The 17,189-nt window shown below is 38.3% G+C and overlaps 1 protein-coding gene across 2 annotated transcripts in view; it reads right to left on the minus strand.

Moving 5' to 3' along the window:
- hephl1a (hephaestin-like 1a) overlaps window positions 1-15,329 on the minus strand; it is a 29,678-nt gene extending 14,349 nt beyond the window's left edge. For both annotated transcript variants that reach the window (XM_073817598.1, XM_073817597.1), the window contains exons 1-11: window positions 14,906-15,329; window positions 14,347-14,591; window positions 7,985-8,197; window positions 7,623-7,811; window positions 6,981-7,235; window positions 6,364-6,532; window positions 5,421-5,560; window positions 4,970-5,101; window positions 3,992-4,197; window positions 3,574-3,724; window positions 3,235-3,447 (exon numbers count right to left, since the gene is read on the minus strand). In XM_073817598.1, the coding sequence (XP_073673699.1) occupies window positions 3,235-3,447; window positions 3,574-3,724; window positions 3,992-4,197; window positions 4,970-5,101; window positions 5,421-5,560; window positions 6,364-6,532; window positions 6,981-7,235; window positions 7,623-7,811; window positions 7,985-8,197; window positions 14,347-14,591; window positions 14,906-15,072 (2,080 nt within the window). In that variant the 5' untranslated portion in view covers window positions 15,073-15,329. The remainder of the gene's footprint in view (window positions 1-3,234; window positions 3,448-3,573; window positions 3,725-3,991; window positions 4,198-4,969; window positions 5,102-5,420; window positions 5,561-6,363; window positions 6,533-6,980; window positions 7,236-7,622; window positions 7,812-7,984; window positions 8,198-14,346; window positions 14,592-14,905) is intronic.
- Between the last annotated feature and the right edge of the window lie 1,860 nt (window positions 15,330-17,189).

The raw sequence follows: 17,189 nt of genomic DNA on the forward strand, positions 1-17,189 counted from the left end.
AAATGGAAAACTGTGGAACGTTATGGAATAAAATGTTGACCCATGAAGAGGTAATAATGACTGTGAAGCTTGGGGTGTTGATCGATGTTTTGATTATCATGAATAGTCTTTTTTTTAGCTTTTTGTTCAAAATGTTGTTTAAGTTTTTTATTTATGAACCTTACCCACATTCAAGTGTTTATAAAAAAAAATGCATGAAGCTAGAATAAAATGTTTTCGTTTACAAGCAGATACCCTGTTCTTTCTTTTGATGATTTTTTATGTTCAGATATTCATATAACAAAATATATACAAATTAATACCTAAATAGAGACATAGTAGTATACTTAAAGTATGATGTAAAGTCCACTTAAAGAAAACGTATGAGTATACTTGCAGTATAAAACTACTAAACTAGTAGTTTACTAAGCCTATTCTTCAAAGTGTACCTAAAATGCATAAAAAAGCATTTAACTAGTAAACTATCAGTATACCTATAAGTTCACTTAAGTATACTTGCAGTACAAACTAAAAACAGCGATGTAAATAAAAAAGTTTTGTACTCAAAGTTTACTACTGTTATACTTAAAGTCCCACTAAGTAACTTTTTTTTACCTTAAAATAATGTTTCCGAACTCATGTCAGTGGTTCATCAACTCATAACAGGGTGAAACGGCACTTTCGTATTCGCTTTGCGACCCTCTATCAGCCATAACAGCACTATGTAAGTTTGGGTCATCGGGTTTTGTAGTTCAAATGATACTACAAATGCGACTTGCTTCACGGCAGGCTTCACAAAAGGTTTTCATACTTTTATAAAGTCATACAACATACTCTACCTTGTCACTGGACATCGTTATTTCCAAAGCCGGTCCTGGATAGCCTTTCAAACAAATAACGTGCATGTGACACAACGGTAGGCTAAATTATTTACGACAGCGGTAATGGACAATTCCGCTTCTAACCTGTAGAGGGAGCATTGAGGGAAAAGTTACTTGGTGTTGCTTTAAAGGTCCCATATTGTCAAAATCAAAATTTCCTGGCTTTTTTCATGATAACTGAGGTCTATGGGCTATGTAACTACCATATAAGTTTCAAAACAGACAATCCACACTAAACTGCACACAGCCTGCTTAAAGTAGCTGTTCATTTTCACGAGCCGCTGTGACTTCCGTAAAAATCTGACGTCCGATCTACTCAGTCACCGCCTTCAGTCACCACCCCGAGCACCAACCACCGTCCCACCCTCCTTTTGTGAAACCCCTGACAACATCGCATCCATTCCATTGCTGAACAACAACACGAAAACAAGTCGAGAAAACCCTGTTCAGTCGATAGATGTCGAAACTACATCATTGCAGAGACTTCCGAACAACATTAATATAAGAGACCAGTGGCAGTCAACTTCAGCCTCTTTCACACAGCCATTCCGGTAAATACACGGTTAAGTGGCCCATGATTTGTTCCGGAGTTGTTTGATTTGGTTCATTCACAGTTGTTTTCCGGAATCTGTGCATGCTTTACACACAACCCATAAAGACATGTGACATTTGGATGTGAGATGTAACGCGATGCGTACATTTCACTAAACTTAAACTAACCTGATGAACAATATGTGCTTCAGCGCTGATAGTGAGGAGCTGGCTGATCGCTGCTTCATTCCACTTTGCACGTATTTTTTGTCGTGAAGAGTCGCATGATAACGTGCATCATCACTACAACACTGCCTTTACGGTTCTGGCTTTTGTTCAAACAGCGCTCGTTCCTGTAATTTTCCGGAATCAGCGCGGATTGTGAAAGGGGCTTTACTACAGCAACAGTTATGTAGCTTACTGCATTCGGTGTTTGAAAAAGAAAAAACATTAATGATCATTCTGAAACATCCTGTTGAATATCAGCAGGCTAGGTTCTCTCTCTATTGCTCTGGGCTAGATACAGCATACATGACCGTAGTTAACTGTGATTGGCCTGGCTGTGCATCACTCAGAAAACAACAGGCCAATCAGAAGAGAGGCTCATGAATATTAAGTAGATGGGCCAAAATCGACCTGTTTTTGACAGAGCTCCTAAAAAAGGAGCTGTAAAAATATATTGAGATGGATTTTGGCACTTATACCGCAAATATATATTCTTAAGGACATCAACAACTAAAATAAACCTCCAGAAATGTGTACAATATGGGACCTTTAAAGTATACTTTTATATACTAGAAAGTGGGCCAATTTAGTCCCAATGAGTATTGGAATAGTACCCTTAAATGTATACTATTAGTACACTGATATTTGTCTACTTACTACATAAGGTATACTTAAAAATATACTTGAACTTTACTTAAGTATACTTAATAAAACAAACTTGAAGTATACTTCTTTTTGGTAAGGGTACTGTTGTCATTTTATTTTACACTGCAGTTGGAACCTAGCTTATTACTTTGTTTGTTTAACTCTTATGCCAAAGTCAGTCTGTATCCAGGCCAGATGTTGGACTTGCCCCAAGCAAATTCCACAAAACAGCCATTTATCATTAGGGAACACCTACACAGACCTATACAACCAGACAATCCCTGGCTGCAAAACCCCTTGTTGACACCACAACACATCATGCCAAGACCAGACAGGATTGCAAAGCAGGATTCTTGTGCAAACCCTCATACTGCAGCTCTACTATCATTTTTTAACCTGCTGGTCAGGCTACAACCCCTGCCTCAATGATCTCACTCAACTCTGTTGTCCATGTCAGTCTCTAGTCAAAAGACTTGCTTCCAGTTTTGAAAAGCATACAGAAATACTGAATTGCGTTTGGAATCATGTGTTTGCTGTAATCACTTGCTCATTCTACTTGGTCAGAGGTTTTTCTTCCTCACTGCTATCACCTGACACAGTTTCTGTTCCAAGCCACCGTACTTTTGTTTGGTTACTGGTGGCAAAATGAATTCATATGAATTCATTTTCATCTATATATTTCATATCTTTCTTGTTGCAAATTTTCCATTCTTGTTCTCTCTTGTTGAAAATCAACAGTAAACTAAAAGAGGCAAACTAAAAAAAACACTGCAATGTCTGTTCTGGAAATGTCCTGAGAAAAATAACTTTTCCAGAATGTTCTTAAAAACAGTTACGATTTACGGGTTATGATCTGGCATCATTATTGGTAAAAGCACAGCGATTGCAAAGTGATGAATTGTCATATATTCTATTGCTTGAGTCTACAGGATACACACCTACATATCTTTCATGTAAAAGTGCTGTGACTTACCATTATTGTCGGGTGCCATGCTAACAGTCACTGTTGTATGTGGGAAAACACTGAGAGTGTCACGGTTCATCCCGTCTCGTTGAAACGTGTTGCCCTCGAAATAGACCCCATGGATATCCACCTCAGTGCCCAAACCAAGTATGTGCCACATAGCATGTTCCCCGTTACACAAGTCCAGACCAGGCAGGTTTCCATACATGTATCCATTCACAGCTGAGAAAGATTGTACACATTCTTAATTAGATTACAGTTAAACCACAAACTTGTATATTTACAAAGTGAGGAAGTAATTCACACATAATTGTGTGAATAAAAACACACAAACGCATATATGCATACCGTGCATCTTATTGCTCTCCTGAAACTCTTCTTTTTCTGGATCTGATTCACTGCTGCCAAACTCTTCAACATTCTTTTCCAGATACCAGCTTTCATTCTCGTCCATCACAGAGAACAGCAGAAAAAACTCATGCTGAATTTTGTTGGCATACTTAAGAGACACACCCACAACATGGAAAGTCACACACATAAGTCATTAGATTTCCTTGCGTTACATTTATTTTTTCACAAACTGCAGTGTTAACAATTAACTCTTAAATTGCTTTAAGAAAACTAGGCCAGATTTGCGAACTGGTCACTCAATAACATAAAATAGTTCATATAAAACAGATCCTTATGTATTTTACCTATTTTAAATCCATTTTAAGCCCTATTATTTACTATATTGTTTGTATATACATATACGTAAGTTTGTTACCTGATGGCCACTTCCATCAAGAACACCTTTCTTGCACACTTGTATGGGCCCAAATAAACCCGAGTTAGTGTCCCGAACAGGATCAACGGCAGAATAGTACAAGTATGAAAGACAAGCAGGATCACTGCTGGAGGGACCTTCAATTACTCTCCAACGATAGATGAACTTTTCACCAGGAGCCACAGAGGCTCCAGATTTCTGAGTACCTGTGAAGGAGAAAAGTAAAAGAATAAAAAATAAATGAGCACGTAAAAGCGAAACGAATATCACAAGCGATGACGCGCTGGAATAAAACAACAGATTCCTATGGATGCTTCCACGTAGACGGCGAACATGCGTGCACCGAAAAAGAGACTGTTTTTTTAACAATCAGTCCGACAAATCTTTTCAGTTTCAAAGCGAAAACACAGCCGTCCAATAAGATTTGAGCATTACATCAGGTGCCCACAGAAGCTGCTGTTGCACGAAAGGACAAGAGTGGTGCCGCTGTTTTGAAAACCAGTGTAAACAAACACATAAGAAGAGTATTCCGAGAGAGAAGAGGATGCACTCTTGTTATCGCATCAGAGAACAGATGGTTATTCTCACATGTCCTTAATATAATTTCTATTAATTCTCCACTGAATTATGTGATCTGGAGGAGAACACTGTCTGTTTTCTTCCACATGCGCGAGTGTTATATGAGTCAAAGTGTGTTCACTTTCTGGATCTTCCATATTAAAAAAGACCTTTAGACTTATGACTTAAAATTTAGAATTATGCTTTGTATTTTCAATATTGTAGACACATTTCATGTAATGTGTGTATAAAGCTGTCAAATATTATTCTTCGTGTTCAGTTTGCAAATTAAAATGTCACCAAAGGCATAAAGCAGTGGTTCTTATACTTTTTGAGTAAATGCCTCCCTACTTTTAGAACCTCTAGCTTGAAGGTATATGTTTATATCTGTGTGTCTAGCTGTAGCTTTATATGACTTACCATCCTGATACTTCGCTCCTTCATAAGCCTTCTCATAATGTAAACCATGTGGCTGAATGCTGTATTCACGTGAAGCTCTGTTCAGGAATGCCACAATGATAACATCACCAGTCTCTGCTTTGATGACAGGACCTGGAGAGAGAGAGAGAGTGGGGGAGGAAGAGCAGAGAAAATCGATCAATGAATAAAACTGAAAAGCATTCATACATCACAGCATGATATTACCACTAAGGCATATTACTACACTTCTTCCTCAGAAACTTTAAAGTTGGCAGGAAATCAAAATGAACCATATTTTTCTTTATGCATGTTACTGATATGAATGGACTCCTGTGAAACGACTGAATGCTCTTTGCACCTTGTAAGCACATTTTGTTTCATACCAACTTTAAAATATTAACAAAGACATATTAGCTTTCATAAACATGTAAGACACAAGTGAGGATTTTACCCAGAAATCCAAGATGCTCATCTGAGCCCGCAACATGTGTTTTGGTAGTGAATGTATCGTCTGTGTACGAAATATATCTGGCCTTCCAGTATTTTCCACCCAGCTTACCACCATCACGACTAAAGTAGGATTCAGAGTCACTGCAGGAAAATAAAGACATTAACTTGTAAACTCCAATACAATGACAACATTAACCGGCATATTATACATAAAAAATAAAAGTAAATTTAAAGTATAAATAAGAGATTATAACAGACCTGCAGCAGCAATTATATGTGATAATTACATTAATTACATCAATTCTAAATAAATAAACTTTTTCTTATTTATACTTTTTTTATATACAGGTATGTGCCAAAAAAATTGAATATCGAGGGAAAGTCCATTTATTTCAATATTTCAATAATTTGTTTCAAAAAGTGAAACTTGTGTTACATAAGTTCACTTTTTGAAACAAATTATTGAAATAAAAAGACTTTCCCTCGATATTTAAAGTGAAAGTGAAAGCCGTGACGTATTGTCAAGTGTGGTGACCCATACTCGAAATTGGTCCTCTGCATTTAACCCATCCAAGTGCACACACACAGGCAGCCATTGCTCCAGCGCCCGGGGAGCAACTGGGGGTTCAGTGGCTTGCTCAAGCCCAACTCTCTCACTATTAAGCCATGGCTGCCCCATATGATATTCAAATTTTTTGGCACATACTTGTATCTACAATTGTCTTCTACTGCTTTTTGCTTTTTTCAGACATTGTCTGTATATTAATAAATAGTGGCAAAAGTTTATCCAATCTGCATTTATTCAATAACATTTACAAGCAAAGCATAAGTCTAGTACCACCCATAAGGGCTTTCAGAATCCCTCAGTAATTTCACATTAGCTCTTCTAGCAGGTTTTAAATTACTCAATCATGCATTAAAGCATCTCCAAATCTGAGTTTTACCTGTCAGGTGTAGTAAGGTTCACATCTGTCATGTAGTTCATTCCTGAAGGGGCATAGTCCCAAACCATCTCCTCAGCAGCGATGTAGAAACGCCTCTCTTTGCCAGGGGCTTCTGTTGAAGAGGACGAGGACCCACAGGCTGAGACCTCATAGAAACTCTGCATACCTGCTGCTCACAAGAACAGAGAGAGATTCAGATAGCTTGAAATCATAATTTTAGTGTTTCCCTTAAGAAAACTTAAAGCAAACATTATAAGCAGAGCTCAGTTAATCAGTCCTTTTGAGCCACTTTGAATTCAATGACTGATAAAGACAACCGAGTTCAAGCTCTGAAAATGAAATAAACTTAGAACAACAGAAAAATACATAAACACATTCAGTTTGACCAAATGACAATGATAACTATTTATTTTCAAATAACTTAAACAATGTGTCAACCTTATGGAACAAATCACAGGAAAGATAAAATGTACTAGTAAAAAATGAACACTGTATCAAGCTACAAAACTCAAAGTGATCGTACAGTGATTAAAGAAAAAAACAATGCTAAAAAAAAACTAGGAGCAAATATTAGGCTTTATACAAAGAGGCCAGAAAGACAATAGATCAGTTAGTACCTTGTATATGATCATTGACTTGGCAGCTTAACAACCATTTTCCTTCTGTTCTGGGGATCATTGTTGCTGTGACAAAAGTAGCAGGAAACAGGCTGAGAACATCTGTGCGGTGCATGCGATCGATGAGGGTGTGTCCGTGGAAATAAGCCGAATGAATGTCCACCTCGTTACCAATGCCGAAGAGATGCCAAGACACAGGACGTCCGACACACACTTTCAGTGAAGGCAAATTTCCATAAACATATCCATTGATTGCTAATGAGGAAAGATAAGAACAAACTGAACAAGTAACACTGAGAAATATGGAATTATATATTAATAAATACAAGAAAAACAATACTTCTGCCTATTATTCATTTAAATAATCAAATGTCAGACTAAGAAATTAAAATAAAAAATAACCGTGATGGTCTTTCAGAGTGCAGAGGACTAAACATTTCTAAATGCCAGATACAAGAACAGATACAAGAAGGTACTTTCCATGAAAGCATACACAAATCAGTTATGTCATCAGCTAAAAATTACATCATGGAAATTTTTGTTTGATAAAAAAGAGCATTCCTCATTAGAACAAAAGGAGCAACAACTTAGGATGTCTTAAACTTTTAGATAAGTAAAGGTTGAAGATATCCTGAGACTTACAGTGCATGAGGTTAGACTCTAAGAAATCCTCATCTGCATTCTCCTTATGTTCTTTTGTTGCATCTGGATCAGAGCAGAACCTCTCAATATTCTCCTCCAAGTACCAGCTCAAGTTCTCATCCACCACACTGAACATCAAAATGAAATCTTCATCCACATCAGAGCGCTTTTGGTTAGAGTCCAAAGTGCCTAAGAGAAAAGAAGAAAAATATTAGGAAAACACTGATAAGGGTAAAATTTATCAGATTTAGAAAATGAATGAGTGCATGATGCAAAGAATAGTTAGTGCTGTGAGATACAATCTTGGGTACATATTTATTTCAAACGTCAACAGTTTATTAGGGCTTGTGTGTGGACCTTACCTTGTTTGCAGGTGAGCAGAGCTCCTATAAGCCCTGATGCAATGTCTTTTGGTGCATCTCCATGTGAATGGTAAATCCAGGTGAGACAGCTGGCATCTGCTTCAGTAGGAGCATACTCTGGTTTGACATGCCAGGTGTATGTGTAGCTCTCACCTGGAGCCACTGCATCATCTTTCTTATCAAGACCACTGGTGCCATCTGGATACAACGCTCCTGAAATACAGAGTAATGAATTCAAGTCTAATGCTCAGAGTCATGTCATAATTTGACTAATTGGAAAACATCTTTAAAGGGGACATACTGCATCATGGAAAACATACTCGGTTACTAACGTAACCTTGATTCCCTGAGATACAGGAATGCAGGTACTGTGTCTCTAGACGCTATGGGGATAATGAAGCCTTTTTTTAATAACGCAGTGTAACTGCACGGCCATTGGCTCATGCAGTAAATAAAAAAAACAAACCAATGACGAGGCCACGGAGCTGCATGAGCCTATGATCATGAATCCTGCCATATAAGCAGGCATTCTGGCATAGGATCTTCAGGTTAATTCGACTGAAGCTACAACACAGGGTCGCGCAGCTATCTAGAACGGCATGGTCTCTATGTGGTTAACTGAAGGCTGAGATTGGGTAGCACTATTAAAACATGTTCTGGCCCAGTTCAGGGCTGGTTATAAGTTACTATTTGGCTGAGATTTGGGCCAGTCATGTATGGCTCATGTCTGTAGTCCAGATCTGGGCCACACAAGGGGTGTAATTCTTTGCTGCATTTGGGCTGAGTGTAACTGCTTGGCCCAGAGCTGGGCCAGATGTCAATTGCTATGCTATGTGTGTAGTAATGCAGTACTCGTTCCCATATCTCAGGGAACCAAGGTTATGTTAGCAACCGAGCATGTTCCCTTTTAATACTTCACTCGTACTGCATCGCTAGACACTATGGGGAACCAGTACAATCACGCCGTGGGAAGGTAGAGGAACTACTGTAATGTGAACATGTCTCAAGCACCTAGGTATTTAGAATGATTGTCCAGATGGGCTTAACCTTGGGGCCAGAAGAGTAAAAGAGCCAGGTAATCCCAGTGGTTGTGAACATGCTACGGTCAAAGTCCCTTGCTAACTACTAAGCAGAATGGACCCGAGCCTGTTAGGCAGGGATATCCAAGTTGTAAAACCTAAAACAGCTGGCTACCCCACTAGACCACGCCTGGGCAGAACGCTCAATGTAACTTCTCAGGGCCCTGACAGGACAGAGCAAATTTAACTCCTGGTCCTCCTCTGAGGGAGGAAGCGAGATGGTCCTTACTGCAGAACACAAGATCCAGGGGGCGAGGTTGGATCTAGATCTAACTTCTCCCATCTTACACATACCTAAACGTACCTGTTTCCACCCCCTGATCCCTGAACCCACCCATCTCCACCCCCTAGATGTTACATTACATTTACATTTATTAATTTAGCAGACACTTTTATCCAAAGTGCCATACAAGCGATTGATCCTAAAGAGGCAGATCAACAAAGGAAGTGCTCATAATAGCTTATATCAGATTCAGGCATTGTTTAGATGAGTATAAGCTAGAAAGGGAGGAATATAAAAAAGTTTGTTTTTTTAGTCAAATAGTGTTGAAAGAAATGAGTTTTCAGCAGTCGCTTGAAAATTGTCAGGGAGTTTGCATTCAGGAACGGGGATCGAAAATGTTCTGGAAAGTGATTTTGTGCCTCTTTGTGGTGGTAGCGCTTTAGGTACAAAACCTTGCCTTGGCTTGACCTTGGAGTCATCGGTCCAAACTCAAGGCAGACAGGGCTCACCAAGAACGCCTGTAAATCTCCTACTCACATATCGGATGCTAAAGCTAGTAGCAGGGAAGTATTCAGTGAGATGGGCCGAAGGTCAGACGATCCCATGTAGGGGGGCGAGGTAAAGCCAAAAAGTGTTAACTGATCCCGACAGATCCTCTGTGTCTGAAGTCACCAATGACATACTGTCATCTCCAGGATCATCCTCACGCTGGCAGAGGAACGCTGGTCTGGGTGAGCGAACAAGAAGGGAGAAGCCTCTCTTTGTGAAGAGAGTGAAGCATGTGGGGCCTGAGCCAGCGTGAGCTCACTCACATCTGAGCGCTCCACTGTTTTTTCCTCACAAAAAGGGTTGGGGTGGATGGAGGGCTGAAAAAAATGCAATCCACAAGCGCAGAGATGCAAGACTCATGTTCTTGCAATGAGAACAGTTATCAGCGTACAGGGGAGGTGGCAGGTTCTGGCGGGATTCATGATCATTGGCTCCTGCAGTTCCTCTGCCTAATTGGCTTTTTTTTATTTACTGCACAAACCAATACCCGTGCAGTTACACTGTGTTGTTAAAAAAGGCTTCAGTTATCTGAGAAAAAGGAGTTTTCCCTATCCGCTAGTTAAGTGATGACATAATGCGCGTCCAACGAACGCTGTTTCCGGGTCCAAGCCTTAACTTATTTTCCTTGAGAATACTATCTCAACCACCATTTATGAGCACTCTTTATTCCTTTTCTGAGTACAGACACCAACCCATCCCTGCACTTAACATCTCCTGCACATAACATTTATTCCCGTGATCTGCAATTTTCGCTATTGTCCTCGCTTAGTTTTTTTTTTTTTTACAATAGCCTGCCTGCAGAACTTCTGATGATTTGGCTATGCAAATATTGGGGGCGTAACTATTAATGATTGTGATTATAATAGTCTGTTATGATAGGATTAGCCTATTTTTCAGTGAACTTTTGCAAACACCAGATTTATATAAAAAGGAGGAAACTATGGCGTTTGAGACTCACGGTATGTCATGTCCATGTACAGAACGGTTATTATTAAACTATGCCAAGGAAAATACAGTTTTTCATTCTATAGAACCTTTAACCGATGCTAAAGCTAGTAGCAGGGCAGTTTTTAATGAGACAGGCCGAATGTCAGCCTATTGTGGAGGCTCTAAGGGGGAACTCTTAAGAACCATCATGATTGTAGGCAAGCCCCATGTAGGGGGGGCGAGGTGAAGCCAAAAATTGTTAACTGACTCAGACAGATCCTCTGTGTCTGAGGTCACCAATGACATACTATCATCTCCAGGATTATCTTCATGCTGGCAGAGGAACACTGGTCTGAGTGAGTGAACAAGACGAGAGAAGCCTCTCTTTGTGAAGAGGGTGAGGCACGCGGGACCTGAGCCAGCGTGAGCTCACTCACATTTGAGCGCCCCACTGTTTTTTCCTCACAAAATGGGTTGGATGGGGGACTGAAAAAAATGTGATCCACAAGGGCAGAGAGGCAAGACTCATGTTCTTGCAATGAGAACAGTAATCAGCGTACAGGGGAGTCCTGCACAAGCTGCAATAACGGTGCGGCATTTAAAACAACGCCGTGGAAATAGCTTGTAGAATTGGAGCTGCTGCACACTGAAAACAGCTGTTGAAGACGCTGAAAATCAGAGCAGAAAGGTTGCTGGTTCAGCTTGATCCACCGTGAGGCTGGTCAACGGCAGTAAGGCTTATAGAGCATAGATCGAACTCGAACTTTCTTATTTACTGCACAAACCAATACCTGTGCAGTATGTCAATGCGTTATTAAAAAAGGCATCAGTTAACTGGGAAAAAGCAGTTTTCCCTATCCACTTGTTAAGTGATGACATAATGCGGGTCCAACGAATGCTGTTTCCGGGTCCAAGCCCCAATTTATTTCCTTGAGAATACTATCTCAACCGCCATTTATGAGCACTCTTTATTCATATTAAACATTTAAGCTAAATATTTTTAAAATGACAATGTACACTACAGTATCCGTGCTCAAAGTGTCCTAAAAACAAATAATATTTATATTTATTTATTTATTTATATTTATATTTTCATTATCTGGCAATCTGGGATTTTGGTATGGAGTTGAAGGGGAGGATTATACCTTTTTTCATAGTATTATATCACATTGTAAGTGTATATTAGCGACATTTGTTGTTTTCTCATGGCATCTGATAGAGCGGTGACGCCACGTCAGACTTAACAAGAAAATAGCATCTAGCGACGCAGTATCAGTTAAGTATTGATAGGGAAATGAATTTTTCTTGCCCTTTTAGTATAAAAATTCAACCTTTCTTCTTAGTTCACACAGATTTTTATAGAAGCTAAACTCAATCAGAAATATTTACAATACTGTCATCACAAGCATGACTAACATAGGATTACACAATAATGCCTATTCAGTAACTTGGCCTGGCCAGTGATGGTCAAGTAATTAGCAGGAAATAGACACTGTAAAGATAAACTCAACCAACCATAAATAAATAAATGAACAAACAAACAATCTGAAAACTCAAAAAATCTTGTAGAAACTACTGAGGAAGTTACTTGTTGATTTGTTACATGTATGAAAACAAAAATGCTGTTATCCAATTATATTAAAGAGCTAATTTAAATAGTGACATATTTAAAAAAAAATGCATTTTGTGCAAATGCAAAGGATAATGAGTGACAGACATGTTAATTTGTTACAAGGATAAAAACAAAGATGTTGTACCAAGGTTATATTAAAGAGATTATTTAAATAGTGACATATTAAAAAAAAAAAAAAAACTTAAGTTTTGTGCATATGCAAGAGATCATGAGTGACAGACAGTGGCGGACTGGGACTAAAAAACAGCCCTGGACTTTGACTCAGCTCAGCCCACAACAACAGATGTGTGTGAAAGCTAATCAGCAGCCGACACGGGTCTCAAAATACTTAAATCTTAACCCATGATGTTTTACCTTCAAAATTATAGCATTATCTCTGATTTTGACTAAAAGCATAGTGTAGAATACTCACAGAACAGCCCTCTTTAATGTCTCTCTGCTAAAAAAAAAATGCAGATGAGGTGACTACCTAAAACCTACAAAAACAAATGGTAGAAATGGCATGCAATCTTAAACTATATTTACTTACTAATCTCTTTATTTATTTGTGCAAAAAATTCGGCCCTGCAAAAACTTCATCTAACCAGGTCAAAAAAAAAAAAATCTTGTTTACAGCTAAAAAGTATTTTTGATCTTCTTTTGAGACTTATATACTAAGCAAGAGCAGAAGAGGTTATATTATTAATCTTATTTTGAGTATATTTGTCTTATTTTGAGAATTCTTAGCAAATTCTTGTTTCATTGGCAGATTATTTCACTTAATTTAAGAAGCTTTCGACTAACCTAACCCTTAAAATACTTGATTTTAGTCGAAAATTTCTTAACTTAAGTGAAATAATCTACCAATGAAATAAGACAAATCACAAGAATTCTAAAAATAAGGCATATATACTCAATATAAGATTAATAATCTAACACCTTATACTCTTGCTTAGTATATAAGTAACAAGTTTAAAAATACTTTTTTAGCAGGAAACAAGATTTTTTGACTTGATTAGATGGAGTTTTTGCAGTGTGCACAAAAACGGTTTAGTTAAATATGTCTTCTGCCTTCATGTTAATGCAGTGGCATGTTTATATCGTGTTTTATAGCTAACTGTAAAAACTGCAATAGTTTTATTTAATTGGGGAATAGATAAAAATGTAGCAACCTGAAATTACATTTGCTAAAGTCAGATTACCTAGGAAATAACACTAATGATCCTCCTCTCATGCCGAGTTTCACTGCACTTGTCTGGGGAACTTCCCCCTGTTCCTGCACCTGTCCCTGATCTCTATGTCCCTGTGCTGCTGCGGCCGCAGCCTCCTCCTTCACACCCTTTTCTTTCCTTTTTTTTCTCTATTACCAAAACCTGCAGTATCCATGTTCTTTCTCCCACATGCACTTGTAAACGGTTGAGTGACAAGCATTGACGAGTGAGCTTGCCTTGCGCATCTATGGGCTTGTAAGCGCATTGTTGCCACCTATCGATCTTGACATAGAACAACAGTAAATTATGAGCAAAAAAATAGAAGAAAAAACTGTGACGGCTGCTGCACAGAGGCCGACGGCCGTCCTGTTGCAGCGGCCGTTCTGGTATTCTCCCGAACGTCCAGACGGCCAGTCCGCCACTGGTGACAGACATGTTAATTTGTTACATGGATAAAAACAGAGATGTTGTACTAAGGTTATCATATTAAAGAGCTTATTTCAATAGTGACATTTTTTTTTTAAAACTTAAGTTTTCTGCATATGCAAGGGATAATGAGTGACAGCAACAACTTGCTTTTTGACACGTTTCTGCACACTTTTCATTTATTGCTCTGTTACTGGTTTATGGGATGTGTGTCAAGAGACTCTAAACTGCTGTTGTAACTCAAAGATAAACATAAAAAGACAGCTAGATTAACAGAACGACAGGATGTGGAAAAATAGGTAAATGAATTGATAGAGAGATCATATATATCCGACCTTCTGAATTCTTCTCATAGAACACTCCATGAGGGTGGAGAGAATAAGGTCTGCTTGCAAAGTTCTTCAGGTGCACCACAATGACATCACCGACCTCAGCCCGCAAAATGGGTCCGAGGAAGCCCAGCCACTTAGGTTTGGGTATCTCTTGGGAATAAGACTCATCTGTGTACTGCCTGTACAATGCCTTTTTATAAACACTCCCAATCCGGGTAGGGCCTTTCGACAGAAAAACCGATGCGTGTCTGTTAAAGGAAGGGATTTAATTGTAATATTCATAAATCATACATTGAGAATATGGTGTTTTTATTACGGTGTACAGTTCAGAGTCCATGTAACCTCAAATACGAGCTTTAAAAGTGTTAGCCTACATCATCATGGACTCGCAAGAAGCTTTATTCACATATAAAAATGAGTATGAATTAGTAGCCCTAGGCTGTGTTGATTAATAATCGCCTATGCCTATTAAAATTATTTTGAAAAGTCGCCAAGTAGGCTACGCCTGTTACTTACAAATACTGTAGATATGCGTTATTTTTCTGTTTGTAAACGAACTTACTCATCTTGCTCAATGCTTCGGTTATTGATAAGGTTTCTGCCAGTCGGTGCGTAATTCCAGTCTTCCTCTCTTATGCCGATATAATAGGTCCTCTGGAGACATTCGGCCCGCTGTAACGCAATCAAAGCCGTCACAAAAGCCCACAGCACTGACTTCATCGCTTGCATCTAAACAATACCAACATGTAAAACCAAAATCTGAGCTGGAGTCATGAGAAAACGCACGTAATCACAATCTCAAAATGCCACTGCGCACTAAACCTATCTGCTTAACAAAGCCTCGCTGTTACTGCGGCAATTCTAAAATCGAAACTGAAAGTTCAGTTAAACTGCACAAAACATATTTAACGGGCGTTCCCTAAAAAAAGGGTTTTTTCCGAGAGAAGTGAAACTACCGGCTCTCTTCGTCACAGTGCGCTCCTAACAACCTCAACACATGTCCAGACGCGATGACGTCGCGTTCCGCTATGAAGCAACCATGCGCGCCGCTTTTTGAATACCACAGGACCATCGATTTACCCGGTGTTTCGACAATTATTTAAAACATCTAATACCGAAGTCTTAAAAACCTTAAATAAAGGTGCCGGCTTTCTTTAAAATAGGCCTGTTCTTAATACCCCTGCCATTTACATGTGTTGGTAAACTCAGCCAAAGTGACCGTCAGGTTGCACTGTAAAATCCAACAGCTGTTCTAACAAACACGGTTTAGTTTTGAGTCATCCCTGCTGAAAAAAAAAAAAAAAAAAAAACAGCATATGCTGGTTAGGTATGTTTTGGTGCTGAGATGCTGGTTTTAGCTGGTTTATGCTGGTCCTTTGCTGGTCTATGCTGGTCATGTTGCGGGTCAAGGACCAGCATAAACCAGCATCCCCAGCACCAAAAAGTAATGATCATGATATTGCCTTAAATTTTTTTTAGCAACATCAATTTTAAAGTTGCCTTTGACTAAATAACATCTTTTGACCTTTAATATTTACACATTTAAAAAAAATAATTCTAAACATTTCATAGCATTTTAAATCGCCAAATATTTTTTCTATTTTGATGATGAATACAACACTTAATGTTGATTAAGATTTTTTTTTCACATTGTTTGGTATATTAGAAATAGTAATACAAATATATTTCCAAGTATTAAATTCATTAAAATATTAATAATAATAATAATAATAATAATAATAATTTTATAAAGCAGTAGTAGTAGTAGTAATAGTTATAAAGGTTTTTAGCTTGTTCCTCAAAATGTTGTCCACCCTGTTATATTCAACTAGGGGCCCTTTAAATGAAAGTTGGAAAAAGGAAATAGGCCGACAACATTTCATTAGAGGGAAAACACCTGGGTCTTTGTATTGTTAATTGTCCATTTTTACTTATTTTATCTTTCCAGTTCGATGTGGTCAACTTTAACATGCCAATCCTGTTACAGGAGTAGTTTACTTTCAGAACAACAATTTACAGATAATTTACTCAGCCCCTTGTCATCCAAGATATTTATGTCTTTTTTCTTCAGTCGTCAAGAAAGTAAACTACTCCTTTAAGGGGAATATGAAAAAGAGTAAACAGAAATTCTTATTTGTAAAAGTGGCAGTAAAAAATATTTAATTCTTAATTTGACAGACCTTCTGTGTTAGTCTAACTTACTTCTAATGGCAGATTTTAAGTCAAAATGTCCACTCTGTGTCCACTCAAAGTCAGAAAATCAACAGGTTGAACACATTTAGTAAATGGATCCTTAAATATGCATACCTAAGATTGACCAAAATATTTTTCATGTGTGTTACATCTCCCTATGATAATTACACAAGAATTGATTTGAAAAAAATGCATTATGATGTCCAGAAGACATCGAAAACTGGACATGGAATAAGGGTGATATTTGGTGGTTTAAAATGCTGTAAAATGTTTAGAATTGTTTACCAAAAAAGCTTAAAGGGACAGTTCACCCCAAAATTAAAATCTGATGTTTGTCTGCTTACCCTCAGGGCATCCAAGATGTAGATGACTTTGTTTCCTCAGTAGAACACAAACGAAGATTTTTTAAACTCAAACCGTTGCAGAAAAAAAAACGATCGTTTCTTGTCTTATGATGTCACTGTATCGTCACGAGCCGCAGGGTGTAATTTAGATTTGTCTGTGCATGTTTTTTTTTTTTTTTTTTTTACTTTCAAAGGTATGGTGCCCGTCCACTGCCATTAAATCACTAACAGACTGCAATGCTTTGAGTTAAAAATCTTTGTTTGTGTTCTGCTGAGGAAACAAAGTCACCTATATCTTGGATGCCCTGG

Source organism: Garra rufa, chromosome 14 (assembly GCF_049309525.1).
Source record: "Garra rufa chromosome 14, GarRuf1.0, whole genome shotgun sequence".
NCBI classification, from domain to species: domain Eukaryota; kingdom Metazoa; phylum Chordata; class Actinopteri; order Cypriniformes; family Cyprinidae; genus Garra; species Garra rufa.